The sequence below is a fragment of the Schistocerca serialis genome, chromosome 10 (genome assembly GCF_023864345.2).
Source record: "Schistocerca serialis cubense isolate TAMUIC-IGC-003099 chromosome 10, iqSchSeri2.2, whole genome shotgun sequence".
NCBI lineage: Eukaryota > Metazoa > Arthropoda > Insecta > Orthoptera > Acrididae > Schistocerca > Schistocerca serialis.
The window spans coordinates 179585465-179599904 of NC_064647.1; the positions used below are offsets into that span (position 1 = coordinate 179585465).

Consider the following 14440-nt stretch of genomic DNA (forward strand, 5'->3'; position numbering starts at 1 on the left):
TGGGAGTTATGCTGCTCATACGGGATGACATTCATAGTCAATCCATCTCCCTGGCAACCCGCCTTCAAGCTGTTGCAGTTCGTCTTTTCCTTCCTCACTTGGCCTTTTCCCTTTGTACCATATACATCCCTCCGTCATTCAGTGTCACCAGGGCAGACTTCCTCCAGCTTATTGGGCAACTACCTCACCCCTTTTTGCTGCTCAGTTATTTTAATGCGCACTATCCCGTTTGGGGTTCTCCCAGAAGCTGTCTGAGAGGTTCGCTCTTGGCTGACCTTCTCTTCTGCCTTAACACAGAAGCTCCCATATTCCTTTCGGACTCCAGGCACACCTGTTTCCATTTGGACATATCCTTCTGCACTGCCCACCTTGCCCGTTGTCTTGAGTGGTCCGTTCTCTCTGGCACATACTTGAGCAACCATTTCCCTTGTGCTATCTTTTGCTGACACCTATCCCACCTACATGCACACCCAAATGGCAGCTTACTAAGGGCAACTGGAGGCTTTACTCCTCCCTGGCAACTTTTGACAAACATTTCCCCAATCGTGATGACCAGGTAGAATATCTTACAAACGATATCCTTACCGCTGCAGAACGTTCCATTCCTTGCACTTCCTCTTTACCACACCATGTTCTGGTCCCTTGGTGGACTGAGGCATACCATGACACAATTTGTGCACGGAGACATGCTCCCCGCATTTTTACCGTCATCCTATGACGGCAAGCTCCATTCATTATAAACAGTTGCATGCACAGTGTCATTGCATTCTTCAGGATAGCAAAAAAGCTGGCTCAATTTCATTCACTAGTTCTTTTAACAGTTCCAATCCCTCTTCCGTCGTGTGGGCCAACCTCTGAGGGCTCTCTGGAATCGGGATGCGTATTCCAATTTAAGGCCTGACAGTAGCAGATGATATCGTCGTGGATGCTATTGCTATCTCGGACATCCTGGGCTGCCATTTTGTGGAGATTTAGAGCTCCTCTCACTATCACCCCGCCTTCCTCCATCGGAAACAAGCAGAGGCGGCTCAGGCAATACCCTTCCCTTCTCAGAATCGTGAGTGTTACAATGCCGCCTTTACTATTAGGGAACTAGATTGTGCTGTCACTTCATCCCGATCCTCCACCCCAGGGCCAGATAATGTTCACTTTCAGATGTTGCAGCACCTTTCTCTTGTGGGCAATCACTTTCTGCTTCATACGTGCAACTGAATCTGGGCGGAGGACACATTTCCCAGATGCTGATGTGAAGCCAGTGCCATACCCATGCCTAAGCCCAGCAAGGACAAACACCTTCCTTCCAGCTATCGCCCCATTTCTCCCATCAGCTGTGTTTGCAAGGTGATGGAATGTATGATTCATACCCAGCTATTACAGTGGCTAGAGTCTCGCAATTTACTAACAACTGCACAGTGTAGATTTCAAACACTCTGTTCTGCTGTTGACCATCACCTCACTTTGTCCACCCATATCGTGAATAGTTTTCTTCGGAAATCCCAGACCGTGGCGATTTGGAGAAAGCCTATGACACCTGCTGGAGGACTAGTATCCACCGTGCACTCTAAGGAGTAAGCTCACTGAGGAGTAAGCTCGTCAGAAAATAACGGTGATACATATGTATGTATGAAACAAACACAACAAAAGAATACTTTTCTTGCTACTGGTGTTAAACAGTCTCACGGAAAGAATATGGGGTATTTAGATTCCCGTGCCTCGACTCACATCACTAATGATGGAAAGAAGCTCCGTATTGTCAAGCCATGTAATAGTTAAGTGACAAGCATGGGAGGTGATGGCTTAGTAACAGAGACTACTGGAAGTGTTGATCTGACCTCCTATACTGGTGATAAAACAGTAGAAGGAGAAGCATCTGATGTCATTCATGTCCCAAACACAGCTGTAAATTTGCTCTCAGTTAGTAAAATTGTAAGCAAAGGGCATAAAGTGACTTTTAACAAAAAAAAATTGGGTTCATCTACTCTGCAGAAGGTGAACCAAATGCCTAAGAGTGGCATCTATTGTTTAAATACATGTGAAATGAAATAGTGCTACTATACAAAAGATACTGGATTCTTATGGCATCACAGGCTAGGACATATGAATTGTAAAAGTATGCTACGTTGTCAAAGGTTTCGGCAAGACTAAATGGAGATATCATGGTGAAGGATCCCTGTGAGTTGTGCATCATGGGAAATCAGTCACGTCTCCCATTCAGACCTAGCAAAAGGTATTATAAACATGACTTAGACTTAATACATTCTGATTTTTGATGTGTTTGTGTGTGTGGGCAGATGGAGACAATCTATTGGTGGAAATCATTATTTCAAAGAACTGTGACTGACGCCCGAACAACAGGGACTTACATACAGTGACAATAAAAAATAGCGCATTGAGAATGGCTAACTACTAGCCGAAATCTGGAACCAATGCATGGCTGTGTTGACTTAGCTGCTGCAGCTACATACAGCGCCAGTGGCTACGTAGTTCGCCTGGCTGCCGCTAGAGCTCGGAGGATCGCGCTATAGTTCTAACTAAGCGCGATCCGCTGGAAAAAATACTTTTCCAGCCGCCATGTTGGATCATCAGCGCGTGGCTTCCTGCCACGTCCAGGGAACTTCCTGCCGCACCTTGGCTAGTGCTAATTATCTGCAGGAAGTGTGACGTATGGCGCAGCTGTTATCAGTACTTGCAGGCCTGTACGTCACGTTCTGACGACTTGTAGTGGCTTTATATTACGAGGCTACTGCATTTAATTTAACATGAGGCAACTGCATGTTTTAGGCAGCCATGCATCATTGTTTTCAATTTTCTTGGTTATATCTATTGATTGATTAATATTTATTTCTACTTTCTACACATTGATCTTGCCAAAAGCCAAGAAGCGATTCTTCTTAGTGTTGTAGCCCACTGGTGCACTAAAGGACAACTGATTGCTGCACTCCATAATTTATAAAATCATTATTTTCTCTTATTTATTGATGATTTTTCAAGATTCAATTTTGTTTATTTGTTGAAGAAAACATCTGAGGTAACACAGGTATTTGTAAACCTCGAAGCCATGATGGAAGAGCAGGCAGGGAGAAATATGTCAACGATGAGCTAAAAGGATTTATGGCTTCTAAGGATATCATCCACCAACTTACAGTACATTATAATCCACAGCAAAATGGTGTTGCCAAGGCTAAGAGAACATTGGTTGAAAAGGCTCATACTACGATGTTCGATGCTAACCTACCAAATGAGTATTGGGTCGAAGCTATGTCTACAGCTACAGCTGCGTATCTATCAAATCGTTTACCATCCACCACACTCAGAGATAAGACGCCATATGAAATTTGGCATAGGAAGAAAGCCTTTTTTTTATCACACCTGGGAATTTTTGGCTGCAGTGCAATGGTTCACATTCCAAAACCCCATTGCAAGAAGTGGGATAAGAAGTTGCAGAAGTCAAAATTTGTAGGCTACTGTCAGGCAACCAAAAGCTATTGATTCGTCAATATGGAGACTGTCCAGATAATTGTCAGCAGGGATGTAAAATTGCTGGAGGATGGGAGTTTCTCTAGTTTGAAGACAGGGGAACATTACCTTGGGATTGGAACAAGAAGCAGTTCTTCAGGACATCAGTACTTCACAAACTGAAGAAGAAATTAAATCAGAAGACAGTGATAATGAACCCTTTTATGGCTTTGACAGTGATTTAATAGAAACTGAAGCTCAAGACAAGGGTCATGAGAATTGAAACATAGTTCAAGAGGTTACACCTCGAAGGTCAAACAGAGAACCAAAACCCAAGACATGGCCCAATCATGTTACTTACTATTTGGAACAAGGACTTCCATGTGAGGACATTGATATCAAAGAAGCTTTGAAAGGGGCAAATGGTGAAGAATGCAAAAAAGCAATGAAGAAAGAATTTCCATCCATAGTTCGTAATAACACATTTGAAGAAGTTGACCTGCCCAGGGGACACAAACCACTCACGACTAAGTGGGTATTAAAAATAAAGCCTGGGACTAGCAGTACACCAGAAACATTTAGGGCATGTCTAATTGTAAAAGGATGCACTCAAGTTCCGGGTGTTGATTATCAGGAAATCTTCACACCAGTGGTCAGGCATACATCCGTTAGACATCTCTTGTCAATGACAGCTCAAGAGACCCTGGAGATTGACCATGTTGACATGACTACTGCTTATCTCTATGGAGACTTGAATGAAGAAATTTATGTCATTCCACCAGAAAATTTTGTAACTCCTGGAGGCTGAAGAAAGCTGTTTATGGACTCAAACAGGCTGGTAGAAATTGGGATCAAAAAATTGATGAGGTATTAAGAAAACTGAAATTGAATAGATCAAACACTGATCCATATATCTATTTTCACAGAGATGGCACCAAACTAGTCATCATAGCTTTATATGTCGGCAAAATGTTATTATTCTCTAATGACAGAAGTTTCTCGAATCAGTTCAAAAGTTCCTTGAAGAGATTTTTTGAGGTAAAAGATTTAGGACAGGTATGCGAATGCCTAGGCATGGAAATTAAACAGGATTGTGATAAAGGAAAAAATTTGGATCTCCCAGAAATACTATGAAAAAAATTGTTCTGGAGAAATTTGGAATGAATGAAGCCAAGCCGGTGTCAACACCACTTGAACTTGGTTTGGACTTCGTAGCAGTCGAATCAGGTGATATCAAGCTACCATGTCAAGAAGCAATAGGAAGTCTTCTATATGGCATGTTGAGTCAGGTGTTATTAACATTGAACATCTGCCTTCTGAAGAAATGTTAGCCAATGCTTCCAGAAAACCATTTGGCAATGCCAGACATGAAACGTGTATAAGAACCGGTGGCCTTGTGAAGTAAGTGGAAGAGCAATAGGACATTTAGACTTCATAATTTGTGTCACTGTTAATTTAGGGGACATGTTAAAGTATGTAAATTGATATCGGCAAATTTTTTTTTTACTCCATTGTGTTGTAATTATTTGGTGGTTATTATATATTCTGGGGTGTTTAGTTCTTGATACACAAACTGATTAATTAGTAAAGCCTTATTTTAGAAAGCTTTCACGTTTATATTAAAAATGTTCAACAGATATGATGAGAATGTCAGTGTATCCACACTTTGGTCTCAGCCATTTTGGGCTTATACTACAGTACTGATGTCAACTTGAGGGTAGAATCCTTTGCAGTATCAGAGTCAGCAGCTGTGGATCACATCTATGAGAGGCACCAAATTCAAGAGTTGATTTTAAAAAACAGAAATTCCAGAAGCAATGCGGCATTTTCTCTTTCTCAAGATATGTAGTATCCTACATAATGCCTGTTAAATTCTCAGAATTTTTCTGTTTGGTACTTTTGAGATGATGAAAATAGAAAGCAATTGCAATTAAGAAATTAGACAAAGAAGTTAAAAAGCAAACATTGTTTATAAATCTTGTTACACTGAAAAGTGAAAGTTCTCCTTTCCAGACACTGTAATGCTGTGTACTAGTGTTAATAGGAAAAATATAAAACATTGAAATTGTCTGTTGATATTTCACCACTGAAGGTACCATTCCTATCAGAATATTATCATCTTTCAAATAAAATAAAATACAACAAAACAGCTTTTCCCATTCATTAATATTTTATCAAAAGTCACATATGGAAAAAGTCAACTGTTTTGCCACCAGTGGTGGCATATATTGTGGACCAGGAATGTTTTACATAAAACTGTATAAGACAGCTTACTTACTCCCTGCCCACCCACCCTCTCACTCACTCACCCTCCCTCCTGGATGCCTGAAGTAGTGAGGAGTATTCAGTAAGTGAACTTCCACAACAATGCATTTGTTCTTGACATTACTTGACTGCACTTGCAAATGCATCTGTTGATGCATATGTTTGCAAAATTGAAAAGTGGTCAATGCAGAAATGTCATGCATGCACCAGGTAGATGTGATAATCATTAGACAGTGGTTTATAAACTGAAACAGGCCTATCATCAATGTTAATGTATTTTTAATTTTGACATAAGGTTTACAGCTCCAGTGGAATGATGATTTCAATCTTCAACACCCTCCATCTTTCTTTCCGTTCTTCATTGACTTAAGTTATCACAGAACTGGCTTTTCCAGTGCACAAGAAAAATGACTATGCTGTGTCTATGCCTGTGTTTATGACCTTTTTAAAGCTTAAAAAAAAATTTTTTTTCCTCTCTGAATAAACATGACTTCCAGAATACAGTGAAGTATTTTTATAAATTTATTCTTATATATTTTAAAAAAGTATAAGATGTCAATTATAAGAAATTAAGTCATTCCATTGCCTAAAATATTACTTTACTTGTATTTAAACCACTATAAGTATACCTTATATGTTTTATGAAATGCAGACTAGCAAAACATGCATTAAAGTTTCCTTCATTTACGTTGAATAAAGAAAAAAAATTACGTGTATTCTACCTGACAGCTCTTATTTCTTTCTAAACCCACTGTGTGCATTCTATTGTCGTTGACATCATTAGCATCATCATCATCGTCGTCATCATCATCCATTAGCAGTTTGGGTATCTCTGTTCACACAATGGACCATGTCATCTTATATCAATGCTTCCCTGGGGTTGATACTGTAGCACTTTGCCTGGCAATCTGTTCTCTAGCATGCTAAGAACAAGCTGGTGCTATTTAGATTAGTGCTTTGTTCATCAGATACTTTTATGTATCATTGTTTTTTTGTCAACCATCTCACATCCCTTAGGGAATGTTGTGGTGTAACAAGACAGCTACGCCACACTGAAGTAGCCGAAAGGCACGCGTAATCTCACATAGGCTAGATAGAGGTCTGAAACAGGATATGTAATGAATGGTAGAAAGAAAAGTACGTAGCTGCTATAATACTTAACTTTTAATCCCTCATTGGTATACAACATTCCTTGATGATACAAGTGAGACTCTATCTTAAAATGGTTAATGGCGCCTTGCTAGGTCGTAGCCATTGACTTAGCTGAAGGCTATTCTAACTGTCTGCTCGGCTAATGAGCAATGCTTCGTCCGTGTAGTCGCTAGCAATGTCGTCCGTACAACTGGGGCGAGTGCTATTCCGTATCTCGAGACCTGCCTTTTGGTGGCGCTCGGTCTGCGATCACACAGTGGCGACACGCGGGTCCGACATGTACTAAATGGACCGCGGCCGATTTAAGCTACCACCTAGCAAGTGTGGTGTCTGGCGGTGACACCACATTCCTCCCCCGCAAATCGGCGAACGGTCGTGTTATAAGGCTTCCGCCCGCCGTGGGGAGTACCCCATGTTGACGTATGCGATGAGGTGGGGAGCCTAACAACAGGCGAGGCTGTGCCACCCGGCCATTCGGTCCGAGGGGAGCTAGGAAACGCCTGAAAACCTAGTCCAGGGTGCACGTCAACATGCGGTGTATGCGCCCGTAAAGAGACAGGAGGGGCTGAAGGGTCGACCTCCATTGCGTCGGGGTACCCGACGCGCGAAGACGCCATGTGGTCCGGAGCGGGCAAGAGTTCCATGGCGGAGGACAGCTGGTCACGGGAAGCGATCGGCGGCGCGTGACCCAGGGAGGCGCTTGGCAGCTGCAGCGAAGCGCCCACCTCAGGTGGCGCCGGCTGGAGGACAGGCGGAGGCGGCAGCGTCGCGTCGCCATGGGGCAAAATGGAAGGCATCGTCGGTAACACCTGGGGATGAGGCGAGCCAGTAGATGGGTCCCCAGGGCGCTGCCTGGACGGCACCGTCGCTGAAAGCAGACGGGGAGCGGCAGAACCCGTGCGACGACAGAGGCGCAGCTGATTGAGATGCCGACGCACCTCACCAGAGGCCCCCAAAACCAAATACATCGCGCGGCCGAGGCAGCGAAGAATGCGCCCTGCTAGCCAACGCCGTGAACCTCGATAGTTGCGATAGAATACAACGTCGCCTGGAGCAAAAGCAGGAGTCTGCCGCTGCACAGGAACCTGATGCGGCGGATGCAGCAAAGACATCAAGGTTCGATGAGGACGACCGTGGAGCAACTCAGCCGGCGAGCGACCATCTCGGGGCTGAGAGCGATACGATGACAAAAAGAGCAACAACGCGTCTTCCCGAGAATGCGACTCTTTCAACTTCAACATCTGTGACTTGAAAGTCCGGACCAATCGTTCAGCGGCACCGTTTGACTGAGGCGAAAACGGCGCGGATGTCAGATGTTGAATACCATTGGCCCGGCAGAATGACTGAAATTCTGCGGACATGAATTGTGGGCCATTGTCGGAAACAATAGTCTGCGGAAGACCTTCAATGCAAAAGATAGCAGACAACGCTTGGATTGTGGCAGAGGACGTCGTGGAAGACATCCGGACAACAAAAGGAAAATTACTGAAGGCATCTACCAGAACCAACCATCTAGCATTCCAGAATGGACCAGCAAAATCAATGTGCAAGCGTTGCCAAGGGGAAGTGGCTTTTGGCCATGCAAAGACTTTCCGCGGCGGTGCGGATTGTTGTTCGGCACGCGCCATGCAAGAAGAACACATATTCGTAATCGCAGCATCGATTCCGAACCAAGTACAATGCTGACGAGCAAGTTGTTTCGTTCGCACTATACCCCAATGTCCTTGGTGAAGAAGCCGTAAAACAGAGGACTGTAACGAACGTGGGACCACGACTCTGGACTGATCATTATCAGAACGCAACAACAAAACACCACGTCGAACAAAAAGTCTCTCCTTGTGAGCAAAATATCGGTGAACCAACGGATCCTCGATCCGAGACTTTGACAAAGGCCATTGCATAGCAACAAAACGCAAAACGGTAGCAAGGACTGGGTCAGCAGCTGTGGCTGTAGCTACACGACGAAAATCAATCGGAAACGCTTCGACCACTTCATCGGTTTCCGCATCACTGAACATGCAAGCAAGTTCGGAAGAATCGAATGCTCTATCCTCAGCAACAGGCAAACGGGACAACGCATCGGCGTTTCCGTGCTTAGCAGTGGACCGATACAAGATATCGTAGCGGTACTGCGAGAGGAAAATAGACCAGCGAATGAATTTCTGCGCTGTACGCGGAGGTACAGGCTTGTTCGGATGAAAAAGCGACGTCAAAGGTTTGTGGTCTGTGATGTTGGTAAAGTAACGACCATACAAGAAATCATGGAACTTAGTAACACCAAACATGAGAGCCAAAGCTTCTTTCTCTATCTGGGAATAATTTCTTTGCGCAGACGAGAGCAATTTGGACGCAAAGGCAATAGGGCGATCATGCGACCCAACTTTGTGCGCAAGCACAGCACCGATCCCGAAATCCGACGCATCTACCATCAACAAAAGGGGTTTCTGGGGATCGAATGGCATAAGGCAAGTATTTGAAAGCAACACCGATTTCAACTGACGAAAGGCGCGTTCGCATTCCGTCGTCCAGACGAACGGAACACCTGTACGGCGTAAGCGATGAAGCGGAGCTGAAATGGAAGAGGCATTGCGCACATTCACTCACACCTTGTGATTCTAAATCGTGTAATGTTCTTGCGACCGCATCACGCAACGCGTGAGGAACATTGCGCGCTCTGAAAAATTTCGGTTGCGCGTTGACTTTCAGTGCCAAATGTGCTTCTTAGCGCAACCAAGGCCCGGTGCAAAAATGTCTGCAAATTCTTCACATAGCCGAGAAACACTGTCTGAAGGCACAGTCTGATTCACTGATAGGACCTGATTTACAATAGACAAGTTAAACAACTGAAATAAATCTAAACCAAACAAGTTCACTGCAGTAGAAGAACGAAGAACGTAAAATGACACAAGTTTTGTTTGTCCCTTGTATGTCGCAAGAAGAGTGCACTGTCCTAACACAGGGATCTGCTGTCCTGAATATGTAGTGAGCTTAACAGTTGCGGCATGCAACGGAGGTTTGCCCAGTTGTTTGTACGTGTCGTGATTGAGCAATGAAACTGCAGCTCCGGTATCGAGCTGGAATGGTATGACCTTGCCATTAAAGTCCAAATCTACAAAAAGTTTATTGTCCTGCGGACGACAAGAGCGACTGTCGCGTGCAATTTGAACTGATACAGGTACAGCATCACTTGCTAATTGACGTGATTTCCGGCGGCGTCGACACACACTTTTTGTGGGACGAACACAGTCACTGTTAGAGAAAGTGGCACTGGACAAAGTGGAATTAACTACATGAATGTCCATGGGCGAAGGTTCACGAGCCCGAGTATTCTTGGTTCGATTCCGGCGCGAAGCAAAGGGCCTGGAACGATTAAGAGTGTCTGATCTGAGCTTTTTCTGGCAAACACTTTGAACATGTCCTTTCTTATTACAGAAAAAGCAAATAGCTTGGCGTGACGGGCAATGTTCACGCGAATGTCTAGTAGCACACCGCGGGCATGATTTCACTGCATTTGTATGCTGTCGCGGCACACCTGGTTTAGAGCGTGGCGGCAGCTGCGCGGACGTGTGCGAGGGCAGTTTACCGGGCCGTGCAGCGCGCCCGGCGGGCCGGTTAATGTTACACACGGCTGGCAAAGTTGCAAATGATTCCTGAGCAAAGTCAAGCGTGTCTTGTCTATCTAATATGTCTATCACTTGTTGAAGGGAGGGATTAACTAGTTTCAAAATTTGCTCCCGTATACGAACATCAGAAACGTTCTGTGCAATTGCATCACGTACCATTGTATCTGAATAAGGGAGTCCACATTCACACTCAAAAGCACAATCCCTTGTAAGGCCTTGCAAAGTTGCAACCCACTCCCGATTAGTTTGACCGGCCGTACGTTTTGTATGAAAGAAAGTATACCTTTTTGCAACTACATTAACTGTTTCTTTGAAATAGGCATCCAATGCCGCCAAAATTTCTTCGTAGGACAGTGTTGCTACGTCGCGTCGGGAAAACAATTTCACTATCACACGGTACGTTTGCACCCCTACACACACCAATAAATGAGGCTGCCGCTCGTTACCTTGAATTCTGTAGGCGGCGAGCTGAAATCCAAATTGGCATGACCACTCAGTCCATGTCTCCTGGGTTGGGTCAAACTTGCGAAACGGCGGTGCAACTGCATGTTGTGGCTGCGGTAGCGGTGAATCGGCGGCGGCCGCATCGTGTTGCAGTGCACGTTGACCCTGGACGAGCTGTCCAAGGGCATCCAATAACGCCTGCGTCTGCTGATTCTGCAAGCGATAAAATTCGGACAGTACATCGGGAGATTGTGGCGAAACCATGACACAAGTAAATCAATGAGAAAGAACAAGACCCTTTCCGTTGACTCGTCGCCAACTGTTGTGGCGTAACAAGACAGCTACGCCACACTGAAGTAGCCGAAAGGCACGCGTAATCTCATGTAGGCTAGATAGAGGTCTGAAACAGGATACGTAATGAATGGTAGCAAGAAAAGTACGTAGCTGCTATAATACTTAACTTTTAATCCCTCATTGGTATACAGCATTCCTTGATGATACAAGTGAGACTCTATCTTAAAATGGTTAATGGCGCCTTGCTAGGTCGTAGCCATTGACTTAGCTGAAGGCTATTCTAACTGTCTGCTCGGCTAATGAGCGATGCTTCGTCCGTGTAGTTGCTAGCAATGTCGTCCGTACAACTGGGGCGAGTGCTATTCCGTATCTCGAGACCTGCCTTGTGGTGGCGCTCGGTCTGCGATCACACAGTGGCGACACGCGGGTCCGACATGTACTAAATGGACCGCGGCCGATTTAAGCTACCACCTAGCAAGTGTGGTGTCTGGCGATGTCACCACAGGGAATGTAAAAAATTTCATCTGCTTACTGTCTACTCTGGCTTGATGTCAGACGTTTGTTCTCATATAGGAACTTTTTTTTATTCTGTTTCTTTCCTCATTTGCTTATCAACATTTCTTTGTAATCTGGTGACAAATTACTGAACTGCAAATGTAGAAAGTACTATATGTGCATATCCAGTGCTTGAGTGGGAGCAACACTGCCAATTAATGTGTGTTAGGATACTTGATGTTTGTATAATGACTGTTGGAAATCAGTGTTGCTTGAGAGAAATATTGTCAGTTACAAGTTCTGAATCTCACAAGTAATCAGATCTGTAAAATGTGATAGAAAGTTATTTAGTTCTTCTTTGACATTCCCCACCAGTTGCTACTTGAGTTCAAAAGAATGAAATGTTTCTTTCGTGGTAGTTAGGTGAAAATAAGTACAACATTTTATGCGGGTCAGTATTGTGAAGCAAAACTATGTACATGTTATCCATAATGTGCATCTTGCCAGTTTTCTTGATTCCTCTGTCAACAATGCAACTGCAAGAGATCCTTTGGTTGATAAGTGATTGCTCGAAGTTCCTCCTCATGGTGTTTTTGTTGGGTGTTGTGCAAGAATTTATGTCCCACCTATTCACTAGCTGCTTTCAGATTTATAAACATGTATTCATACCGATTTCCAATCTGTAGATTGCAACACACAATCTCTTTCACAACAAGAACTTGTTAATTGTTCTGTGGCGTTCCCACGTTTACATATTGTAGTGTGTGTAAAACGTCAAAGAATTCTCACTTGTATTAATGTTGTGTTTGGTCGTCTGACACATACACACATGCATACACAAAACTATGATAAGCTGTTGAACTGTTTTTCCCTTATCCCCTTATCTCTTATATGCAGGGTGATTTTGTGATAAACAAAATGTGTTGTTAGTGTAACATTTGTAATTGTATGTGTTTTATTTTGTATTAAGGATGGGACTTACCTACACACCACAGCACATCTGCCTTACTGGAAGCCGAATTTCATTGTGAATGGTACTGGTGACCCAGGTGAATTTGCTGACCAGTTCATCGAGCACTTTTTCACACTCTATGATGACCCCGATCGAATGAAACTCCGTGGATTGTACCATGAGAAGGCTTACTTCTCACTTTGCAGTTTATATTTGGATGCACAATTTACAACTCCCAATGCAAGGTAAAAGGAAAGTCAGTCTCTCTCTCTCTCTCTCTCTCTCTCTTTTTCTTTCTCACATAAACTGAAATGGCTTTGGAAGACAATAGAAACCACAAATTAGAATGACATGGGTTTGAATGCCTTAACCACTACACCAGGCCACTCTGAGTTTATTTCCGGCAATGGGGAAGGGTGGGGAGAGTTGTGTAGTATTTTAATACATTGAACTACAAGATTAGAATTCTCACATGAGACTGTGGAGAAAAAAAAAAAAAAAAAAAAAAAAGGTTCAAATGGCTCTGAGCAGTATGGGACTTAACATCTGTAGTCCTCAGTCCCCTAGAACTTAGAACTACTTAAACCTAACTAACCTAAGGACATCTCACACATCCATGCCCGGGGCAGGATTCGAACCTACGACCGTAGCGATCACGCTGTTCCAGACTGAAGCGCCTAGAAACGCACGGCCACACCAGCCGGCTGAGACTGTGAAACTGGTAATATTCAGAATAATATTTCCAGAGTGAATTTTCACTCTACAGCAGATTATGTGTACCAGACTGGGACTCGAAGCTATGGGATGGGTCATAAGTCGGGCAGGGAAACTCAGTCAGTAGAGCATTTGGTCTGCGAAAGACAAATATCCCAGGTTTGAATCCCAGTCCAGCACACAGTTTCGATCTACCAGTAAGTTTAAAGATAATATTATTTTAAACATTGGTGATTTTCTTATATTAGACCAGCCCCTCAGGTTTGATATGTTGTCAGATTCCTTCTCACCCTGTATCAATGAGTGACTGACTTATTTCCATTGTAAAAAATGCCTGTGGCTTTGTCAAATGTTACACATCCATTATTTTGCTTGTATATTGCCTTCCTTTTCGGTTTCCAGAGGATCATTTCAGAAATTCTATGCACATAGAAATTTGAACCAAACACATTATTTCACACACACACACACAATCTTTTCTCTCTTTTACCAAATTAACAATTCCTTGATACCTCAGGGGCCCGATTTAGACTTTTAGTTCAATGTGCAAACTGTTTTTGTTTTGTGTGTTATAGTCATGACATTCACTGTTGTCTTTGTACAACGGAAAGTTATTACATACAAAGGTCAACAAGGAAAAAATATACTGTGAGGACCTGTGAAGGATCACCATTTTGCGAAATAAGTAACTTGTATGGTGAATATCACTCATTACCCTGATAGCTTCATACCTTTTTTTAATTTGGGAACTATCCTATGACATTAATGAATAAAAGAATCCAAAAGAGGCAGCTTTAATAGTATCTACTTCAGCCACAGAAGCAGTAATTCAAATGGTTCAAATGACTCTGAGCACTATGGGACTTAACATCTATGGTCATCACTCCCCTAGAACTTAGAACTACTTAAACCTAACTAACCTAAGGACATCACACAACACCCAGTCATCACAAGGCAGAGAAAATCCCTGACCCCGCCGGGAATCAAACCCGGGCGCGGGAAGCAGTAATTCATAGTGCAAATATTGCTGAGCTATGTCTTTTAA

The 14440-nt window shown here is 43.5% G+C and overlaps 1 protein-coding gene across 1 annotated transcript in view; it reads left to right on the forward strand.

The window, feature by feature from the left end:
- LOC126424776 (nuclear RNA export factor 1-like) overlaps positions 1-14440 on the forward strand; it is a 234497-nt gene that overhangs the window by 146465 nt on the left and 73592 nt on the right. The window contains exon 11 of the mRNA XM_050087536.1: positions 12700-12926. Coding sequence (XP_049943493.1) covers positions 12700-12926 — 227 coding nt within the window. The remainder of the gene's footprint in view (positions 1-12699; positions 12927-14440) is intronic.